Source organism: Emydura macquarii, unplaced genomic scaffold, assembly GCF_026122565.2.
Source record: "Emydura macquarii macquarii isolate MOO-44397 ecotype Brisbane River unplaced genomic scaffold, CSIRO-AGI_Emac_v2 contig_719, whole genome shotgun sequence".
Lineage (NCBI taxonomy): Eukaryota > Metazoa > Chordata > Testudines > Chelidae > Emydura > Emydura macquarii.
In genome coordinates this window covers 72,089-95,450 of record NW_027130856.1, presented here as the reverse complement: position 1 = coordinate 95,450, position 23,362 = coordinate 72,089, and the positions used below count along the sequence as shown (strand labels likewise).

The window sequence follows — 23,362 nt, the reverse complement described above, 5'->3', positions numbered from 1 at the left end:
GCATGAAGCATAGATTATCAATCAAGCTAGTATCGTATCTTAGGCACAGTCCTTCATTTTGCAAGCTGGTTCTGTCAAATGCTGCTCCTGAAGAAGTAGCTGGTGTCACCATACAGACAGTCAAACAGATGCTAAATAGCTTTCAGTCCATGTAAGTCAGAGGGCAGACTCAAGTCTGCATTGCTGATGCCTGCAATTTTTTTGCATGGTGATGCAAATGAATCACGATATACTGGGATTTCTTTACTCAATTGACTGGTACAAAGGATTTTGAGGTGCTCTGTACTAGATTGTATATAGTACATTGTCCAGGTTATTGAGATGTTTGGTGCATGAATGTTGGTTTAGTTTAACAGGGGTTGTCAGGAAAAAAAAGGAAGGAAAAAAATGGCTTAAAATAAGCCACTGCTCAGCAAACAGACACAGAAGATCAAAAGGATTATAGCAGTGTTAAAAACAGCCCTCAAGTGTGTGTGTGGGGGAGGGGGGTGGTAAATTATTGTTCAAAATTGCACTGAATCATAGGACCCTACTGAGAGAGTGGCTGAACAAGTTAGGCCTGCTGAAGCTAGCATCAGGAGATGGTAAAATAGATGTGGCTGTAGACCAGATTAAAATCTTTCCTTTAATGCTTTGTTTTTACTGAAAAACAAACATTTTCAGAAAGCTGGCTAATCACTATATCCCATTGGTCACAGCCTCCCAAAGGCAAGAACCGCAGGTACCAAAACTCAGTCAGACCAGCAGAGTAACAACAGTTGATAAACTGGGCCCTGGGCTACCATACCCTTTGTAAGTGGCAGAACTCTAGGTTGGACTGTTTAAAAGGTACAATACCTGAAATCTGAGGGGATGTACTCAGCCCAGACAGGGGACAGAAGTGTAGCTAGCTGTGAAACAGACATCTAGCTAAAAGTTACACAATTACCAGAAAGTTGTATTGCAGCAGCTGAGATTTTATATTAATACTTTTGTAAATGCTTACCTACCTTAATCAAGCATTCAAAGCATAGATCCAGGACAGCCTCACCACTGATGAATAAATTAAGATTGGGTGAGCAAATGTATGCTGTATCAAGACACAGTAATACACATCTAAAGCTTTAATGCAACATGGAAGTGTATTAAATTATTGATTACATTTACATATTTAGATGATCCTACTTACATTAACAGTACTCAAGATACAATATTTGGTAAAAACAGCTTGTATATTTAAGTCTTCAAATTTTGGTAATGTTTTTTACCAAGTGTAAAAGTAGAAAGCAAGGTTTCTATAGATGAATAAGTGTATTTAACCACAAAAACCAAGTGGCTGCAAAATACAGATTTACTATAATGGAGTGTTGACATCTACACAAAATGCAGTATTAAAGGTATTTTAATGTATATTTACAAGAAACTGCTCAGTAGTTTATTCTAATATGGAGATCAATTACCTGATTAATTTTAAGAAGGATATACCTAGGCTTGTCTTTGCTTTAGGACACCAGAAATAATTCCTCCATAAAACGTGTATTAGAAAATATACAACTATACAATAGGAAGAGGATAGAAAAATTAAATACTGTGGAAAAAATTTATTAGTCTATACAGATTAGTCTTCTGAAACAGAGAAACCACTGTGTTTACAGTAACAGCAAGTGAAATACTCACTGCAATAATTTTCCCCACACAGAGATCCAAAAGCACTGACTTTTCACATATTTAGTGTCTGACAGGAAGTTATGTTTCTGAACAAATAGCCACACAAGCAGTCGTGTGATACAGACCTTCATAGCCATAAGTGAGCTACATTTAGGAAAAGAGTGTCTGTACGTAAGTGTGGTAAACTGATTCACAATGAAAGAATAAAGGACACCATTCAAATCTTTAGCCAAAAATGAAGACTCTACTGCAGGTCTATAGTGGACAGTATCATAAAGACTACTGTAAAAGAGTGCCATGAATCTAGTATATAAATATGACAGGATTAAAACTCCAGTTAAGCAATCAAGTTATCAACTGAAGTGATGATTTTTTAAAAAATTCCCTTTTGTGTTTGGCTCAACATTTCAAAGGAAATTTTAGAAACATCTCTTCAAAAAATGTTCAGATAAACTAATAACTGGCAGAGGCTATAGTTTAGAGAGCTCTGCTTAATGAAAATGAATTTGTAACAGACCTGGCTGTAAGAATTTTGTAATCATGCTGTTTATGTTTTCATACCAATAAGGACAAGCATTACCAGTAAAAGATATTACGTTTTAGCAAGCATCATTTTTAGGATGTGTGCATATAAAGCAATTCTATACTTTCAAGAGCACTTAAAAAAACAGACAAAAAGCAAACAGAATGCAACAATGTATATTTGTTAGATGGATTTTGTTTTAGAGTAGTTACATGATGAATGTATAAGGTCATAAAATTTGAGTGCATTGTTTTTATTTTATGCTACATATAAAAAACCTGATGACTGCAAGTTGGGCATGCTTACCATAATGTTTTTCAACTAGGAAAGCTTCTGAGCATGTTTTCCTACAAATGTCCACTGCCATGATACAAAACAAATATGTGCAAACTGCAAGGTCCCTAAAAATAGCAGTTAATGAATTTACAGAAAGATGACACTATCTGTTTAAATATGCAAGGGGATAAACTTCCCAGAGTTTATAACATAGAGCAGTATCCACTACAGGCTCCTCCTCCATAGCTTTCTTCCTGGTTTGATAACTTTACGCCTCTGTTTTGGCTCTCACTTTCCCACAGTCCAGGAGTCTGAATAATCTTTTCAACAAGTTCTTCAAAGGCACACTGTACACCATCACATGTTTTTGCACTTGCCTCTGGGGAAAGAAAAATGTAAGAAGTCAAGCAAGCCTTAATGTACCTTCCACCATCTTCTTACTTTAATTGGAGAGAACCAACTGGTGTTGATCTCAACATGCATCTTACACTTTTGGAACCGAAAGGAAACCATTCACAGATGAACAGCAAGTCCTGATATTTAAAGCAGGGTTGACTTTTACTCTCTACAGTCAGATCTGAGCTTTGATATGCTATATGAAATATTAGAATAATCACAATTGCCATGTTCCAATTTTTTTTTTAAATTGCTAGACTTTCAAGTTAAAGAGTCTATTATACTTTACAGCACAGCCTTGTGCAGAGTAGTTTTGTAATAAGCTAGTAGTACTGAAGTTAGCAGGATATATGATCCAGTAAAGTAGCCACAGTCAGTGAGGTTTATAGTAGACACCACCAAGTTTAATGCCATTTAAAGAGGTCTCTTAAAATGGGGGAGTGGAATAGAGAATGGTATTAGGAACATAAAACAGCCTTTATTTTGGCTGCAGCATCTAGATACTAAGGTGATGGGTGCACTGGAAGTGTACAGATTGAAAAGAATGACTCCAGCTCCAGTCAGACAATTTCTAGGTGCTGATCAGGTGAGAGCTCAATCTATTTCAGTTCACTGACTGTGGCCAGTACCTTGGAGGTTCATACTTGAGTAACATGTCTATAGGTGAAGTTTCTTCCTAGCCTCACTGGCTACTGGTTGATTTATGCCTTACAATAAGGGAGTTTCTACAGGAAATTAAAATAAATTAAATATATTGTTTTGGCGTGGACTGGGATGTTCTCAAACTTAAGATCTTGACTTCCATAATACTCTGTAGCAACATCCAGATCCCCACTTACTGTGGTTAGTTAATTTAGAAGCAATGTGCAAGAGCACCAAAGAGGTTATTCCTTCCAACCTGAATTACCTTATCTCTGTCAACACTAGTTTGTCTGGTCTTGTACTGCCATTAACGCCTAGCTTTGTCAGGTCCCCCTGATGCGCAATGGTTTTTTCCAGTCCCAAAGAACTTAATTATCTGCATGTCTGCCACTTCTTTATTCAACCCAATCCCCCATTTACAAATCAATACATTTAGACAACAATCCTAACACAGATCCTTGGCACATATCTATCTTTTTGATATGCTGAGGGTTGGCCATTTATTTATAGGTTTCTGTCTCTAGTTTTGGCTCTGTCATCAATTCAATGTGTTGCTTTGGACATGTCATGGAGGGTGAAATCCTGGCCCCACTGAAGTCAATGGCAAGACTCCCATTGACTTCAATGAGGCTTCTCTTTAGACTTTATGCACCTCAGTTTACTCATCTGTCATGAGTCTAGAAATTTTGATGGACATTTTAAGACCAGTCTATACAAGATGGGAATACCTATTTTGAGGATGTTGAGGCTTAAGTTAATTTTGTAAAGCACTTAAGCAATGCAGTTAAAAGACACTATTAGATTACTTAGTTGATACAGTAAAATTGTCCCCTTAGCAATTTTGTAAAAATAGAATCCAACGAGTTTTGTTACATAGTGGTAATTTAAAATATTATGTAGGCTTCATATACATCTTGAAAAGCATACCTATGAACAACATGGAATGTTTTCTTGCAAATTTGAGACCTTCACTCCTGTCAACTGCCCTGTTTTCCTGCAAGAAGAAACAGTTTATTATATGCTATGACAAACGTATAAGTACAAACAACCAAAGGTAATTTTTTTAAGTTTGCTTACCTTATCAATCTTGTTTCCAACTAACATTTTAACTATGTCATTCCTTGTGCAGTATGTCTCCAATTCATTTAACCAATTGTCCAGTTTGACAAAGGTGTCTCTTCTTGTGACATCATAAACTGAAAAATATTGGCAATGGAAAATAATATGATTTAACATATTATTGTAAAGTTTCCAAATAATTTATTGCAAATATTAAGTGATTGCAGACATTGAAAATCTGAATTATTTTTAAAGAAAAAATAGATCTGTTTACAAATTAGCATAATTGCAAGTTATTGCACATACAATCCTCAGAGCCAAGGTGATGGTTAGCCTTAAAGACAAAGCACCAAAATTATTTTTGCCCCTGGATTTCTTATCTACCACTCAACTCCAGCAATAGTAAAACATGCTTTGAGCTCCAAGTGCCTAGTAAGGAGACTTCCAACACACAGTGAGGCAAATATCCAAAAGAAAACCAACAGTTAACTACAGTGGGCAAATGCAAAAAGTAGAGGGTTTTGGCCCAGTTCTCCTTTCCTTCTGTTTGAAGCACAGGCTTTTTAATTTAAAGCAATCTTTTCCAAATGACATTGGGGATGTAATAACAGGTCATTGGTGTTGATAGCAAAATGGATAATATATTTTATAGTCAAATAAAATATTAAGACTTGTCTATGTGGTACTGCAGTCCTGACTACGGGGGTGTGTGTATTGCAGAGTGTGAACTAGGTACCTTTTAGTACGTGCCAGCAGAGTTTATACAGGGCAGTTAGAGCACATTTCAGAGCACTCTATATTTCACACTCTCGTAGTTAGGATTGCAGCACTGTGTAGACAAGCAGCAATAATTTCTCCAGGAAAGAAGGGAGGTGGTTTCCTGATGGAAAGAGGTGTTCAAGATGCTTAGATACTCCAGTGACTGTGACCATACATATATCTAGAGGCCAAGAATTTCAGTATTAAACAGCCAAATATAGTTGGAGAAGAATTAGCTTGGCTTTAACTTTTTCATATGGCTAGAAAAAATCTCAAGTTTTAAAGTGGCACGTTCAGTAGCATACTTACCTAGGATAACACCCTGTGCTCCTCTATAGTAGCTGGGTGTTAATGTTCTGAACCGCTCCTGACCTGCAGTATCCTAAAAATATTCAGAATGTTTTCCATTACTCTATCTTGCACAAAATAATCTACCCTATATGCTACTGAAAGTACAGCATCTGCAAGATCTAATGAATACAACAAAGAAACTTCAAAACAATCATGGAATATAGCACCACCAAAGGAATCAAGTTTACTTAACTTTAGATGATATACAATTAAGATTAGATACAAAGTTGACAGACCTTTGCTTTAGAGAGTGGTTTTTAAAGTTTAAGCATAATAAGTAAACAAAGCCACTCTACAATGATATAGGGTACTCACATTTCCACTGAGGCTATTACTGCTCTACAGCTACCAGATAAACAGTTGCACTGCACTGCACTGGTTTCTAAGTGAATATTTTAGGTTTGCAAAACAGTGCCATGTCTTGTGATAACAAGGCAAGATACATGGCTTTTCACTACCTTGTGTTGATAATTAGCTTCAAACCATGGAAAACATGTTTAACATGAGTTACAGCAAACCAAGCAGCGTCAGAAGTATCAAAGAACTGATCGTGTTTCTTCTTAAACTGAAGTAGCTTGTGAAATCAGATTTATATTTTAGGACTTTATGAACTTAAAGGACCAATGGGTCTGCAGAGATCAAGTATTAAAATGCTGACTACATGCGCTTGTTGTAGATCCTTGAAACTACAGTGAACTATATAAACAACACAGATCATGACAAAATGCTTGCATCAGAGAAAGAAGCTCATTCACTCAAACACTGTCTTAGTTTAGAAGCACATTGCTTACAAATAAATAAAAAGTAAATGAAACTTAAGTCACCCAATCTACCTCCAAAAGAGCAGACATTCCAGTAAGTCAGATATCAGCAACATTTTTCATTCAGGTTCAAAATTCACTCCACCATCACAGATCCTGAATATTCAGGCTCTATGTGAGTGGAGTGCAGAATACTTCACTGAAGAGAAAGTCTATCCCCATGCCCACCCTCCATCTCAAACTAGAGCCAGGGCACAGGACTCCTTTGCAAACCCCCTTCACCAGTCCACACCCAGGAACTGTTATCCAGTTTATGGGCTGTAATAGTACTGCTCCTCCAGGTCACTTGAACCATAGAAATGCAGCACTGTGGCCCCTCCATCACCTGTTTCCCTAACCGATCGCATTGTGCTCTTCTACACTGACATGGAGATCTTACCACTGTATGTAGGTATACAGAAATCAGCAATCTTCCTTGCACTTAATTAATTTGTTTTATGCTGCCTCCCTGAGTTTAGCATAGGACATGCATGACTACAGTGGTCAAGGAGAAAACTTGTAGTTTTAGATCTCAGGTTTGTGCTTTTGAGATGCAGGGCATAAGGCGGAAGAGAAGTCATCTTTCCCTTTGAGTAGGAGTCTCTCCACAAAAAAAGGAGAGAACAGTTCACCCGTCTCTCCAGGAAAGAGTATTCAGGTGTCCTATCTGGCTCATTTTCTTCCTTCCAGAAAATAATTCTTCTGCTCTATGACTCCTTTTCTTTCTTCTACTATCAGAGAGGGGAAATGTTCCACTGGCTCCAGCTCCTTCTCATATGCTAATGAGAGGCCCTCCTATGGCTGTGTCCATTTTCTTGGTCATCATACTCACTCTGCTTGCTTGAGTGAGGATGTGCTTGGAGATCTGACTGTCGGTGCCTCACTGAGGGCCTACAATTTGGTACCTGAGATATGAAGCACTTTTGATATCAAAGCAAGGGAAGTACCCATGATCTGTATTTTACTTCCTCTTGTGTCTGCTTCTTTCCTCAGACAAAGCAGGCATCAGCAGAATTTCTCCACTTTGCTCAGCACTGAGAGAGTTTCAAGCAGCCAGCCAGCCATCACAGAGCAACTGACTACCCTAGAATTCCAGTGGTTGTTCCATACCATGAGGTGGATTCTGTGACCATGGGAACATGAACCCTGCTTACATATTAAAAAGTAAATATATTGTTATAAGTTATTTGAAAATCTTTTCCCTCCTTCACTTTCCATCGTTCAAAGTTTGAGGATTCCCATCGACAATCAAGGTCATCACAAGCACTTAAACAGAGTTATGCAGGATACAGAGCTTCTTGTTCTATTTTAGGTGCTATGTTAACAGAGGCAATCCTGAACTCAAGCCTTAACAGGCAAACACCTTTTGGTTCACCTGGGTGTTTCCATGTTCTTGGAACTTTAGTAACTTTAATGTAACTTTAATGTAAATGAAACATGCAAAACTGTAGTAATGTAATTTATGCAGTATTAATATTTGTTTGGAAAATTTAAAGTCTTAGTTCAGAAGATTTTTCCTTTAATAATGTGAATATTCAGTGTGAGCTTTATACCTAATTTAACATGCTTAGTTATCAGGCTAAGTGTAGAGTCTGTAATATCATGAACTCAAATAGAATGTTATAAGATGCACAGGCAATATTTATCTGTACTCAAATTAAGGACTTTTCCTTCTAATATAACTCCATATTCTTCTGTATACTTGGTTTCTGTTTGATGATAATAAATTAAGGACTTTTCCTTCTAATATAACTCCATATTCTTCTGTATACTTGGTTTCTGTTTGATGATAATAAAGTCTCTTCCCATAGAAGAAAAGTCCCATCCTCTACTTTCAGATACCAAAGCTGATGCTATAGCTAGATCATCTATCCTGAAAATGGGAAAATCCCATCAGTTACATTTTTATAAATGACCCAGTACAAAAAACAAAACAACCCCACCACACACACACACTAACAACAAAGCCAGCATGTTCTATTTACATGGCAAATCCCTTCAACTGCATATTGTCATAAAAACCACCACCACTAGAACAAAGCAATAAACTACACAGAGTTCAGATATTTATTATGTTCAGGACTTACCCATATTGCCAGCTTAGCTTTATTTCCATCAACTGAAATTGTTTTCACCTTGAAGTCAACACCTGGAAGAGTAAAAAGGTTTTAATCCTCCTTCAAACATGTGCTATGATTAATTTTGTCAGATGGAAAGACAATGAAAAAGGAAAGATCCAAGTAAGTCATAACGGACAATGTCCTTTGTCAGTAGCAGTGCAATGGACCAGTTTAATCAGTTACTCCTCCTCCCACCTCCTACTCAATGGTTGTCATCAAGCCTCAAGCACCCGGCTTCCCCATTGTTATCTATGCCCTTGGATATGTAAATGTTGCCTTCTATATATTTTCTATATGCTGCCTATTTTGCTGTATCATTTCTACCAACTGCATCTGAGGAAGTGAGCTGAGGCTCATGAAAGCTTATGCCTACTGAAATTAAAATTGTTAGTCTTTAAAGTGCTACAGAACTCAAGTTACTTTTGCATGAAAATGTAGCAGGTAGTAATATTTCCTTCATGAAGTACAGCATTTCTGCATATGATGTTCAAGTTAACTATTTAAATCAGGGGTGTCAAACTCGATGATGCTGACAGGCCAAATTCACATAAACTCCAATTCGCAGGGGCCATACAATACCCCCGACCAAAAAATTCGGGCCACTTTCCTCTTTTCGACAGCAGGCTTCTGCAGAGGAAGGTATTGCCGCTTTAAGACTCTCTTAAAGTGGCAATGCCAACTGCAGAGATCTCTCTTAAATGGCAAGTTTGAATGGAGTTCAAGGTATTTTCGGTTTATGACATCACAAATGACAGCCTGGTTACTAGTCACACTGCCTTCATGTGAGGACATGGCTGTTACAATCAATGGAGTCACTACAGCTGGAGGCCCACTCAATTTTCTGAAGGCTTCTCTACTTTGGAACTCCCTCCATTTTAGTGCTCCACATCTTAGATTTGTTAATTTTCTAGGCACATTGCAGTGAGAAGCACATAGGTTGTTGATACAAGATTTCTCTAGATCATGATTGTAGAGTACATGATTGTATTATGCACTGAACATTAAAGAGGCTTTTTTTAACTCTGGCTTTAAAACTTTTATAGCAAAAAAGTGCACTAAGGTCTAGTTTATTTAAATGTTATTTTAAATTTAAGATTCTTAATCCATAATTGATACAGTATATAAAAGTAACAATGTTTTACTAAGATTGGTTTAGCACTCAATTACTGTTGAATGAACAGGCTGCAAAGACAGAAATTCTTATCACTGTATCTCCAATTTGAGGTCAGTGACAACTGTGCTGTAAGTAGTTAAAACAGGAACTTGCCATGCTTACAATTTGATTAATCTTAAACCTAAATAATCTGCTGCCCTGTCAATTTTCAGAGTTCAATGTAAAATAAAGAGTTGGCACTTAAAACTAATAAAACGTTCCATGTCAAACTGCATCAAAGCGTACCTCTGCTAAGAAGAGCCATGACAGCCCTATTAAACAGCTATCAAAGAAGGAGATTTAAAGAGATATTTGGAAAGCCTAACATACTTTAAAATATTACTATAACTAAATCCAAAATGCTCCTTATGAGCAATACATGCCAGTCACGATTAACAAAAATCTTAATTTTGGACTTTATGGGAGCATTTAAAAATGTAAACTTAATGTTATATTTACCATTATTATACAGTTTTCCTTTAATACATGCTTGGAAACATTATTTTTAAATAAGCATGCTGCATAGCATTACACCAAATTTTAATACTTAACCCACCTTTAAGTGATAAAGGAAAAGACAGCATAGTTACAGTACAGCAGAAGAGGAGAGTAGAAAATTGACTTATGTTTCTAACCAACTGCAGAGCTCTTGATAAAACGTTATCATCTTAACTTGTACAAAAGAAAACAGTTATAACAATGCCAGGGTGCATAAAAATGTTGGGTTTTTTTTTAAATTAAAAAAAAAATGGGATTTTTTTTCATTTCTGTGTTTGTTTTTAAATCAATAAAATACTAAATTTCCCTCTTATTTTTTAAACAACAGTTACAATTAAATCTCATCACAAATATGCTAAGCTTACACTTAGTCTCATAAAAATAAATTAATGGCTCTTCTCTGTCCAGCCTAACTACCAGCTCTCTTGCTGCTTGAAAGATCTGGGCTTTCAGTTGCTGTTTCAGTTTTTGTTTCTCAGCAGACTAAAGTCACATGTGCAAAGAAAGACGCAGGCTGGATAGGATTGTTGTTGTTCTGTGCTTATGTGGTGGTGGAGCTGGGCCTAGCAAGGTAGAGGAGTTAGTTAAGACACTGTCTTATAGACAGAGAGACAAAAGACGGAGGCAGAGTAGAAAGGAATACTGAAGTGGACTGGAAAGAAAAAGTGAAGACATTATTCAGTACACACATAGCTTCCTATATTCCCCCACACTTTTGCCACAGAAAAACGGTCGTGGATTCTGGGCATAAGATCGACCCTATCTGGGAATATTTTGAAGAAATTCCCGGTTGACTGTTTTGAACAATTTATTAAGAACGGGCCTATTTTCATAAAACTTTGTGAAGAAAACCATGATAAAATAGATGGAAGTATCTCATCCAAAGTATCTAACATTGGAGTAAAGAGGAATGTAGAGGATATGCTCAGTATACTAAAGCCTATATTCATAAACAAACTTCAGAGAAATAGTTGCTGCACTGCTGATGCTGTCAAAATTTGGAAGGCACTTCAAGACACATTGAAGGAAGAAATACCTCACCAGAAAGTGAAACTGCAGGCAATAAAGAAGCGAATGGATCAAACACGAACTCCACCTCATTTTCTTGCAAACATTCTCAACCCCAGATATAAAGATAGATGCCTAAGTTCTGAAGAAGATGATGCTTCCATGGCATGGGCATCTCAAAATCACTCCTCAGTTATGCCAGTCATAATAAATTTCAGGGCTGGAATGGAACCATTTAAACAGTACATGTTTACTGATGATGTTTTGAACAAAGTCACTTCCCTGAATTGGTGGAAATCATTAGCCAAGCACCTTGAAAGAGTTCCTTCAGTTGCTAATCCAATTTTCACAGCAGTAGCTTCCTCTGCAAGCAGAGAGAGATTTTCATTGCTTGGTATTATTCACTCAAAGCTAAGAATTCAACTGGGAGTTGAAAAAGCAGGAAAACTTGTATTTCTGTTTCAGTCTATGAATAAGAATGACAGTGGGAGTGGAGAAGATGAGAGCTAGTTGTAGAAGTTTTAAGGACAGCGTACGTTTAGTGTTGCGATGACTTGTCTGTTAGAGTTGATAAACTTTGAAAATTAAAAAAAAAAAGTTTAAGGACAGCCATCAGCCAGCAACTCAGGAGACTGCTACAATTGCAAATGTGAAAAATGTATGTAACGTTTAAGATTTAGTTTAATAAAATATAAGTGCTATTGTGTTTGTGTGTGTGATTTAGTTCTTACCATTCCATATGTACTGCTGCTGCATCTGCAGCTTGACACAGATAATGAGTATTATGTACTATTTCCTAAATTAATAAAAATCAAATTATCTAAAAAATTACACCAAGTATATCCTCCTAGATTTTGTAAAATGCTGTACCGAATTGTAGGTCAACATGCTTTAGTGATCAGATTTGCACCATTGTTTAAAATATATGTGAAGAAGTATCAGTGGGGAAACTTGATTTAAATCAATGATTTTCTTGGTGATTTAAATCGCCTTGATTTAAATCAATCCACCCTGAACAATGCTAAACATAGTTATGCTCTCTAGAACTGACTCCCAATGGCATGCATTAATATCTATTTGAACTGTTGCTACTTTAGTCTTCATTAATTTGATTATGAGAAGCCTAATACAAAAAAAATGTTGAGCTTGCAGAAAAGCACATTTGTAACATAGATAGATTCCACAAACGGAGAGATGCAAAAAGGGTTAACAATTAAAAGTCTACTGGTGTAAACACAGTAAACGTGCAATCCACCAGCATACATTCAGAACACATAATAACGCCTTATATTTATACAGTATACAGCGCCTTTCATCCAAAAAGATCTTGAGAACTTTGAACTGTATGCCAATATTACTTCATCGACTACTGAAATAAGTTGTCTAAGAGAGCACACGACAACACCACACTACACAGCAATTTGGGTGAGGGAAGGGATGGTAGGATGAGGAAGTGAGGGAAGATTTATTGATCTGGAAATACTAGGGGTAATTAAGTTATTTAGAATGTAACTTGCCCCGATTGGACTTTGGCCAGGAATATCTACTCTTATAAGAGTATCTTGGGAGAGTTAATGAATTTGTGTTCAAGGTTTCATTTCACAATGCACTCAGAAGATTATATATAAATACATGACTACACAGCTATAGGGTGACATGTTGGCCCACTGAAGTCAGTGGCAAGACTCCCATTTACTTTAATGGGGCCAGGATTTCACCCATAGTATTTACATATCTGCACATAAGTAGTAACACTGGACTTTCGACTCCCAGCCTTCAGCCATTTCAGCTGAAGGAGAGTTGACAGTAACCATCATAAATGGCCAAACAAAGCAAGTCTGACAGTCCAATAGAGTGCAGTGCTACCCACCAGCTAGTACATGAAAATGGCATTTCTCAGCTTCAGAAACAATGGCTTGAAGTTGGACAAATTAAACCCTGAAATAAGAATTTCATAGCAATGAGGGTAATAAAACAATGGAACAGTTCAGCTCACAAGGGAATATGGTAGACTCAGCATTGCTTGGCATCTTTAAAACAAGATTGCATAACCTTCTCAACTATATGATTTAATCCAGCTTCTGGGAGAAGAAGTCTGTGTGTGTCAGAAGCCAGGCTGGTGTCTTATTGCTTTGGAATCTGTGAATTCCCATATTTAACCCCTTTCTTAATGGGCCACAGGAGAACAAGATTGCCTGCATTGCCCTCAACACGCTCAAAACACTTGCAGCTTTGCATTAATACAATGGTTATAATCAAATATCATGCTTCAGCCAGTCACACACAGGCATCAGGAAGGAATTCCCCTCCCCCTCAATGCACAATTGGCCAGATGTATTCTGTTTCACATCCCATATCTTTCTTTGAAGCATCAAAGATTGGCCACAGCTGGAGATTGGACACAGGATAAGATGGACCAGTGCTCTAACATGGTTCAGAGAATCATTTTTTCTTAGATGTCTGGCTGCTGTCTTGCTCACTTGCTCAGGGTGAAACTGATAACGAGATTTGGCATTGGGAAGTAATATTTTCCCCAGGTCAGATTGACAGGGACCTTGGGGAAAGGAAGTAGAGAGTTTGCCTTCCTCTGCAGCCTGAATTGCTTGGTAGGATTATGTAGGCCTCTCTCTCCTAGTCAACTCCCCACTATTGCAGGGACTTCAGGCACTGGTGGCACCTCAGACTATCCTGCTCTCTGTCTGTTACACACAACAGTTTAGTCTCCTGAGGACTGAAATGCTTTAGTCTAATTAGACTTTTTGCAGAATTTTATATTGAAGACTTCATTATTAAGATTTGTAAAAGAAGGAGCTGGATGTTTTATTACCCAGGACTGTATATGAAGCAGTCGAGACACACATTTGATAGCTATCTGCGCTAGAAAGATCAGCAGTTAAATAGTTTATATTGAGATCTACATCATCATTGGATTTTAGAGTCAACATTCCATTGAGATGAATGGTGAAAGCTCTTATATAAGAACTATTTTGAGTCAGTTTTTAGATAGTATTTCTTTGGTTTATGCCAGGCCCTTCTTGCAAACAATATAGAACCTTGGTTTTGTTAAAGTCAAGCCTCGTTCACAGCAAAGGGTAGATACTGTCGCTACTTATACAGCTGTGGAATATGTGTCCACAGAGATAGCAAGAGAAAATAGTATTAAAATTGTAACTAATGATCTACATCAATTAATGGTTATGGTTAATGAAGTTAAACAATGTGATTCAAGTTCAACTTTGTTAACTTTAGGTTAAAAATGGTGTAAAGATACAACAATAATTTTGAATTACTTCACTGTAAAGTTATATTTGGGAGTTATGCACTTGTTGACAATTTATCAGCTTTTATATAGATTTGGTCCCTTGAGAAGAGACATTTTTTAAAAATTCAGGCAAGTTGACCTGCATCTTATGTTTTATCCTCAATGCATGTTTCATTAACGGTTTCCTTCAGGGTCTACATTGTTTAAGGAAAAAGCAGCAGGTACTCAAATACCTCCATTTTTCTTGACAGGATGAGTTGAAGCAGTTATTTAGTTGACGTAGAAATGTATTTATACTCAATTCCCACATGAAAGCAAGTAAGCTGATAAAGCCATTAACATTTTTGTCACCAGGCTGATGATTGTCCATGATACTGCATTGCTGGTCAGAGAGGTCAAGTTAGATGGTAGGAAAACTTGAAAAAAATTAAGTTTCACGCTAACCAAAGCCTTTCTTGAAAAGAAACTCAACAGCTGGTCTCACCTCAAAAGGCTGATCTGTGTCTTCCCATATTTGAATGCTATCTAGCACAATGAGGTCCCCAGCCCTTATTGGGGCCTCTGGGTGATAATTTACTGTTAATATTCAATTTAACGGACTTTAAGGTTGAAAGGCACTCAGAAATTAGTAAGTGACAAGTAAGATTGTCCATACAACCTTAATTCTGCCTCCTTGTGCAGATACTTTGCTACAATCTTTATGTATGTGATCAGCTTGCAACCGTTACCTAACAGCAGAGTTTATGCTAGAGATGGTAGTTAATGTCAGAGGAGATCACCCAAATGATAGGTCATCTCTTTCTCATTCTATAAGCAAGTTAGAGAAGGTAGATTAGAGGCACAGCATCAAGCAAACCTGTGTGAACAAGCCTATATTGCCCAAATTAGTTGTTGGGACATCGGAAAAAAATGAAGTGTTAGTACTTCTGCAATACCTGCTTTTCCTGCATTAGTAGTTTGAATTATTGTTTAGCAATAGTCATATTTTAATTCCATTACATAATTTCCTTCCCCCTCCCCAATATTTAATTCAACTGGTCAAATATGTTAAACAGCTGCACAAAGTTATTTTTGGCTTTGCATTAGTATTTCTCTCTCAGTAGCCACCTCAACTGACCAAGAGTTTAAGGAAAATTACTTTCTCTCTTCCAAATTTTTAGTTAGAACCTCCACTGCAATCAATCTAGTTTTAGAATTAGAATAGCTTGTGCAGAAAAGTTATCTTAATTTGCTCCCAGTTCCACGCTAAATAAATAATTGGTGATTATGGGTAAAAATGATACATCACATAATAGCAGGATTGATTCTACATATTTTGCTGCCTTACACAAACTTCAATATCCACACTCTTTCATTCTGGATTCTGTCTCACCCTCCTAAATACAATTCAATTAATGCTGGGCCTTTACTGCTACCCACATCGCCCACGCCCTCCCAGTACAGTATTTCAGCTGCTCTACGTGCTCCCCTCCTCTCTTCCCCTTTCCTCTTGAGCCATTTGCCCAGGAGCTAATGGCTGTTTTGGGGTAGGTAAGGAAGAAGCCATTTCCTACCCTTCAAACATCTGTTCCTTGAAGGGAAAGTGGGAGAGAAGAGTTCAATGTCCAGTATAATACAGAACTTCTCTGGAGCAGCAGGAACTACCTGCTTTGGATCTAGAGGGCTTGAATCTTTTTCCTAAATCTTCAGTTTCCTAGGTAGCCACCTATGCAACCTACCCTAACACAAATCCTGAGCAGTACTTTTATTATTATTAAACTAAGTTCCAATCTCCTATCATGTTTGAGAGATTTTACTGATTTCTCGCAAGGATTAGCAAGAATCTTTTGCACATGGCTCTAACAAATTCACTAACACCATAAGTTGGCTGTAGTGCTGACAGACGCACATCTTCTTCGGTGACAGCCGATACCTATAACTTCCAGCTTCAAGAATACAAAGTACACATATACCTACATTGTGTCAATTCTGAACTGATTTTGTGCAAAGTGTAACAGCACCCAATTACTGTTTATATTTCTGTAGTATAGTTCCATACACTATGGGTATATCTACATCTAAAAACACTTCAGCAGCACAACTGTGCCACAGTAGTGCTTCAGTGTAGACACTTCCTACAGCAATGGGAGCATTCTCCCACTGGTAATCCACCTCCAACAGGCAGTACTAGGCCAACAGAAAAACTCTTCCATCGACCTAGTGCTGTCTACATAAGTTAATTTGATTTATGATGTAGTGTTGACTGCACACACTTACTGAATGAGATGAACCTCCTTAACAGTTCTGCAAGTCCAGCAAGTCACTGGGATTTATGATGTAGTGTTAGCAACACTTATTGTGTCATCTGGGTCAAATGTGTCATCTGTGAACCGCAACAAAAGGCTGATGGAGGGAGAATAAAAAATAGTATCAAAACACCAGATATTTTGTTGTTGCAGTGTAAACTGTAGCTTTCCAGATTCATGCATTACTGTATACCACAACTCTGAAAGCAAAGTTACATTAAAATAAAACAAGATAGATCTGAGCATCACCTTCAAGACAGTGGAATTAAAAGTACTGCACTTCAGTTTACTGCATAACTAATATTAGCTGTGTTCTGGAAAGGAGGAGTTATTTTTACTCTTTAATTACAGTACTGAATAAGCCTCTTTGGGGCTAGGCTTCAATCTCTGCCCCTGACTAGGATTGTCCAAAACAATGTCACATGCTCTATTGTTCAGAATATTCTATTTCTATTGTGTTCTATTGCAAGTCTTCTAAAACCCAGAGCAAAAAGAAAAAAGATTTAATTAGATAATGCCCCAGCATGACATTTTTGCAAGTTTCAAAGAAGGTTCCAGAGTGCAAGTTACCTTTCCACAGTAGGAAGAATCTATGGAACAACATATGTGCAACACTAAGGAAACTTCTTAGACACAGAAAGATACAGACCTTTAGTGGAAAGTGTTATGAACAAAACAAATTATTCTGGAACCTGTACATTAGGAATAGAAATACTTATGCAATCTCACACAAATTAGAATTCTGATAAAATGGTGAGCACTAGAGTTAAAAATTTTACATTGTACAGGTGGGGATGGCACATCAAATTACAGAAAATTGAGTAACTGGGCCTTCTAAAATTTATTATCCAAGAGCAGCTAGTCCTCTCTAGGGGAAGAGTCAATGGAAATTCTGAGTTCAGAGCTCCAAAAGGATACAGGGTGACTCGCAGAATACTGCAAAGGAGAATAAAAGACAAGAGGACTTGCAGCCAGAAAGGAGGAAGGCCAAAGAATCACACCATCACCAGAAAAAGTGATTGGGGACTCCTCCTTAAGAAGAACAGAAAGGCCTGTCACCAGAGTTGATACAGAGAACAGATGGGTGCACTGTCTGCCAGGAGCTAAGATACAGGATGTGGACCCGAGGATCCTAATGGGAGCAGGAAAGAATCCACTGATTGATTTTGACTTCCACCTGAAGGACAAACATTTTAATGGGATGAAATCAGGGAGCCTGATAATCTCTATACAAGAATGTTAAAGGAACTGGCACATGAAATCTCAAGCCCAATAGCAAAGATTTTTAATGAATCTGTAAACTTGGGAATCGTACCCTAGATTGGAGAATTGCTAATACAGTTCCTATTTTTAGAAAGGAAAAGAAAAAGTGATCCAATGATGCAGGTCTGTTAGTTTGACTTCAATTGTATGCAAAGTCTTGAAACAAATTTTGAAAGAGAAAATAGTTATGGACATAGAGGTGAATGGGATAAAATACAACATGGTTTTATGAAAGGTAGATTGTGCCAGGCCAACCTGATCTCCTTCTTTGAGACAATAACTGATTTTTTAGACAAAGGAAATGCAGTAGATCCAATCTACTTGAATTTCAGTAAGGCATTTGATACAGTTCCACATGGTAAATTATTAGTTCAATTGGAGAAGATGGGGATTAATATGAGAATTTAAAGGTTGATGGATAAAGAAGCTGTTAAAAAGGAGACTACAATGGGTCATACTGAAAAGTGAACTGTCAGGCTGGAGGGAGGTTACTAGTGGAGTTTCTCAGGGATCGGTCTAGATAAATAATAAAAATGGTAAATAAGGTTAATGACCTGGGCACAAAAAGTGGAAGTGTACTAATAAAACTTGTGGATGATACAAAGTTGGGAGGTATTGCCAATACAAAGGAGTACCAGAATATCATACAAGAAGATCTGGACTATTTTGAAAACTGGAGAAATAGAAATGGGATGAATTGTAATAGTGCAAAGTCATGCACTTAGGGAATAACAACAAGAATTTTTGTTATAAGCTGGGGATATATCAGTTGGAAGAGACAGAGAAGGAGAAAGACCTGGGTGTATTGGTTGATCGCAGGATGAATGTGAGCTGCCAATGTGATGTGGCCATGAAAAAACTAATACAGTCTTAGGATGGATTTCCAATAGAGAAATTGAAGTGTTAGTACCATTATACAAGCCACTGGGGAGACCTCATCTGGAATACTGTGTATAGTTCTGATCTCTCATGCTTAAGATGAATTCAAAGTGGAACAGGTGCAGAGAAGGGCTACTAGGATGATCAGAGGAATGGAAAACTTACCTTATAAAGAAAAGACTCAAAGCGCTTGGCTTGTTTAGCCTAACCAAACAAAGGCTGAGGGGAGATAAGACTGCCCTCTATAAATACATCAGAGGGATAAATACCATGGAGGGAGAGGAATTATTTAAGTGCCAGTGTGGACACAAGAAAAATGGATATAAACTGGCCATCAAGAAGTTTAGGTTTGAAATTAGATGACAGTTTCTAACCATCGGAGTGAAGTTCTGGAACAGCTTTCCAAAGGTAACAGGGGGGACAAAAAACCTAACTGGCTCCAAGAGTGAGCGTGATAAATTTATGGTGGAGATGGTATAATGAGACTGCCTACACTGGCAAGTAGCCGATCTGCGACTACTAGCAGCAAATATCTCCAATGCTGGTGATGGGACACTAGATGGGGAGGATGCTGAGTTACTACAGAGAATTCTTTCCCATGTGCCTGGCTGGTGGATCTTGCCCACGTGCTCAGGGCCTAATTGATCATCATATCTGGGGCCAGGAATGAATTTTCCCACAGGACAGATTGGCAGAGACCCTGGGGTTTTTTCCCCCCCCCTTCCTCTGCAGAATTGGGCACAGGTCACTTGCAGGTTTAATCTAGTATAAATGGTGGTTTCTGTGTACCTTATAGTCTTTAAAACATGATTTGAGTACTTCAGTAACTCAGCCAGAGATTATTGGTCTATTACAGGAATGGGTGAGTGAAGGTCTGTGGTCTGCAATGTACTCAGACTAGATGATCATGATGATCCCTTCCAGCCTTAAAAGTCTATGAACAAGGATTCTCATTTTGGCATGCTAGCCACAATACTACATAAAGAAAGTTCCTTTTAAGCTACTGAGCAGTGATATTACATATTGGGACAAGAGCATATAACCATGTGGCAGACAGCTGAGAACTATGACTGACAGCCTGCATTCAATTTCACTGTCTAGTGCAACAAAACAAAATCTGAAGTGTGATACTGTCACATACAGAAGCCAAGTTTATTTTATAGAGAGTATGAACTTAAAGTGCTCGTGTGACCAGAAATGTGACTATAGTTCTTCCTCAACTTTATCTGTTATGTTTGTATTGCAAGTCCTAACTTAAAAAAAAAAAAACACCAAGAGTCCTGTAGCACTTTAAAGACTAACAAATTTAATTTCTGCAGGCATAAGTTTTCGTGGGCTATAACCCACTTCGTTGTTTTTGCTGTATACAGACTAACATGGCTACCCCTCTGGAACAAGTCCTAACTGTTTACTTTACCTACAAAAAATAAGATCAGTGCTTTTTACTCCTGTAAACTAGCAGAGCAAATATAGATATGGGAGAATGAGATGGATTTTGTTCTGGCTCATGTATTCTGCAAGCTGTTAGCCAAGTTCCAATGGGAAATCTTTACTTTAAAACTACACCTTCAGTGGCTCAAGATGATACAATGGGTCATACTGAAAGGTGAACTATCAGGCTGGAGGGAGGTCATACTGAGAGACAGATTTACTTTTAGATCCCTGGTGTTTTGACTGAGATCATATTTAGAAAAGGCTTCCCTTTAACTTGCAATCTAATCCAGTTTCATATGAGTCTGACAAACATAGAACGCTCATAATGATATTTGTATATACACAGGCTTGCTAACAAATGCCAATTTGCAACTTTTTGCAAATGCTAATATGAATGTAGGGTTTCCCTCTTAAGTTCACTCAAAGTGAGTCTTTCTATGTTATACACACCTGTCATGTAGAAGAAGGTGTTACTGAATCAGAGCCAGGTCTCCAGTCAAGTACTTTTATTATCATAGGCTAATAGAAACTTCATATTTGAACATGCTCAGTTAAGGAATGTTAAGTTATCTGAGCGCAAGCAGTATTTTTAGTGTAAAAACTAATACTACTTGACACAAAGTTGCAGTTTACCATCCAAATAAATAAAGAAAACTTTAAATGCCAAGTTGCTTTAATGTAATTCTTGGATATAAAATAATTCAATGTTTATGACATACAGACAAGGGATTTTAAATGTCTCCCTGTTTTGCAATATTAAATACATACAATAAGTAAGCAAGACTTGAGAGTTATTTGTGCCTAAGTGTAAACTTTCACAAGGTCACATGAACAAGAGATGACCTAATCTAAAATAAATTTGCTCAAGTCATGTCTGACATCACAGGATTATTGCAACATTTTAGAGATCCAATACACTGAGGATTAGAAAGAAGCAATGACCACCTATCGCTTGGTTTAAATTATTAGAAGGCAAGATTCCCTTTTTATCTGATGCAAGGTAGCAGAATTAAATTACTGTTTAAAAAGCATTTATTTCTAAAAGTAATATTGTTAGGCTTGGAAAGATTAGATTTTTATTTGTAAATGTCAGTAAACAGCAATTTAATCAAACACACACAAACCAAAAAAGTATTTCAATCAATAATGATAGAAATGTATAGATAGGCAAAGAAAGAAAAATGCAGCTTGACAATTTAGAATTTGATTCAGGGATATTTACTTTGTATATTTTGACATGTGGTGTTGACAATTTGTGATTTAATCATTTTAAAACTTTAACATTGTGTAACTCAATGATTACTATCATTAAATAATTGCTGTGATGCCCCCGAATTATTCCACCCCCATAATTTCCCACAACTGTGAAAATAATTTAAAAGAAAAAAACAAAAACAATAATTTTTTTTAAAAATGCTTTAAAACAAACACTATTATCCACCAAAACTATAAAAAATAAAAATCAAATTCTAGCAAGCCTAACTATGATACACTCAGGTGTATAGCACATACATCTTTTCCACATAGTGTGGACAAGGCCCTGGTTTTTCATGTCCTATTTGAAAGACCCACACATAGCAAAATGAGGGGAGTCAATAGATCTGTCTGAGTAGGATGGTTTTGATGATTTTTAGTCCCACTTTTAATTGGGCCAGGGGACTGTCTAAAGGCCCCCCAACCCCCTACTCACCTCACTGCCAATAGGCACATAATATGTATGATCCTTGGGCAGTGAGAAACAGTAGTTCAAAAGTAATTTAACAAATTGTACTCAATGCACAGTGGCTAGGAAAGCCAAGATGGAGTCTGCTTCTGAACATGAACTAAGGAAGGGGCTAGATAAGAGGGTCCTCAAGGATGAGGGAGAGGGGAGGCAGCCTGACTGTGAAGAGGGGCAGGGAGGAAGGTTCAAGACAAGATCCGGGGAAACCCTAAATAAGGCAAGGCAGAAGGGCAAGCCCCAGATCTGAGACAGAGGGCTGGCTGTGAACCAGGCCTGGCAGGGAGGGGCCAGGATCTGAGGGGAGGGTCCCCGTTGGCTGTCACCAGGGCCGAGGGGGGAGGGGCCCGGACCTGTCACCAGGGCCGAGGGGGAGGGGCCCTGCTGGCTGTCACCAGGGCCGAGGGGGAGGGGGTCCCCCTGCTGGCTGTCACCAGGGCCGAGGACCTGAGGGGGGTCCCCCTGCTGGCTGTCACCAGGGCCGAGGGGCCCGGACCTGAGGGGGGTCCCCCTGCTGGCTGTCACCAGGGCCGAGGGGGGAGGGGCCGAGGGGGGTCCCCCTGGTCACCCGAGGGGAGGGGGTCCCCCTGCTGGCTGTCACCCGGGCCGGGGAGCGAGGCTGTATCCGAGACCGGCAGTCTCGCCCCGAACCAGGAGGCCCCGCCGGGCCGGGTCCCGCGGGAGGGGTCTGTCCAGCACGGCGCCGGGCCCAGCCATGACAAGCCAGCCCGGGAGGCTGGCGTGGCGCGCAGGGAGCGGCCCTGCCTCACCTGGACTTGCCGACGCCACTTTCGCCGATTATGAGGATCTTCAGCGTGGTCAGTATATCCTCGTCCATCACGAGCGCCCGCCCGCAGCCAGCTCCACCGACCCCGACTCTCCCTAGTCGCCCTTGCGCAGGGTGGGTAGGCTCTCTGGGGTGACTGCGCATGCGCGCGCAGTTTTTTTAATTTCCCATTGTATCCCGTCTACGCATGCGCTTTGACCTGCCTCGGCGTTTCAGATGTATCCGAAAACGACCTTCTTGGTGGCGCATGCGCTGTAGAGCGGAGACGGTAACGTATAACGTAAACGTCTCCTCCCCAACCGTCCACAGCCTCGTGTTGGTGAGTTCGGTGTCTCCGAGTCTGTACCTCGCTCAGCTGCCCGTCAGCGAGTGAGCACCGTGTGCTGCATCGCGCGTGCGCAGACTGGGGGCACTGGCACTGACTGCAGCTTCGGTGCCTCTCTAGTCTGGCGGCTTGCCTGTAGGGTGAGGCTGCGGGGCACAGCCCCCAGCCTGGGGAA

General features: G+C 38.8%; 1 protein-coding gene across 1 annotated transcript; it reads right to left on the bottom strand.

The window, feature by feature from the left end:
* Positions 1-1,565: 1,565 nt before the first annotated feature.
* On the bottom strand, positions 1,566-23,111 carry RAB18 (RAB18, member RAS oncogene family). Its single transcript, XM_067542554.1, has 7 exons — positions 22,846-23,111; positions 16,827-16,876; positions 8,541-8,602; positions 5,612-5,684; positions 4,562-4,680; positions 4,412-4,478; positions 1,566-2,825 (listed from the first exon to the last, which is right to left on the bottom strand). The coding sequence occupies exons 1-7, from the start codon at positions 23,004-23,006 to the stop codon at positions 2,650-2,652; spliced, it is 708 nt and encodes a 235-aa protein (XP_067398655.1). The 5' UTR covers positions 23,007-23,111; the 3' UTR covers positions 1,566-2,649.
* Between the last annotated feature and the right edge of the window lie 251 nt (positions 23,112-23,362).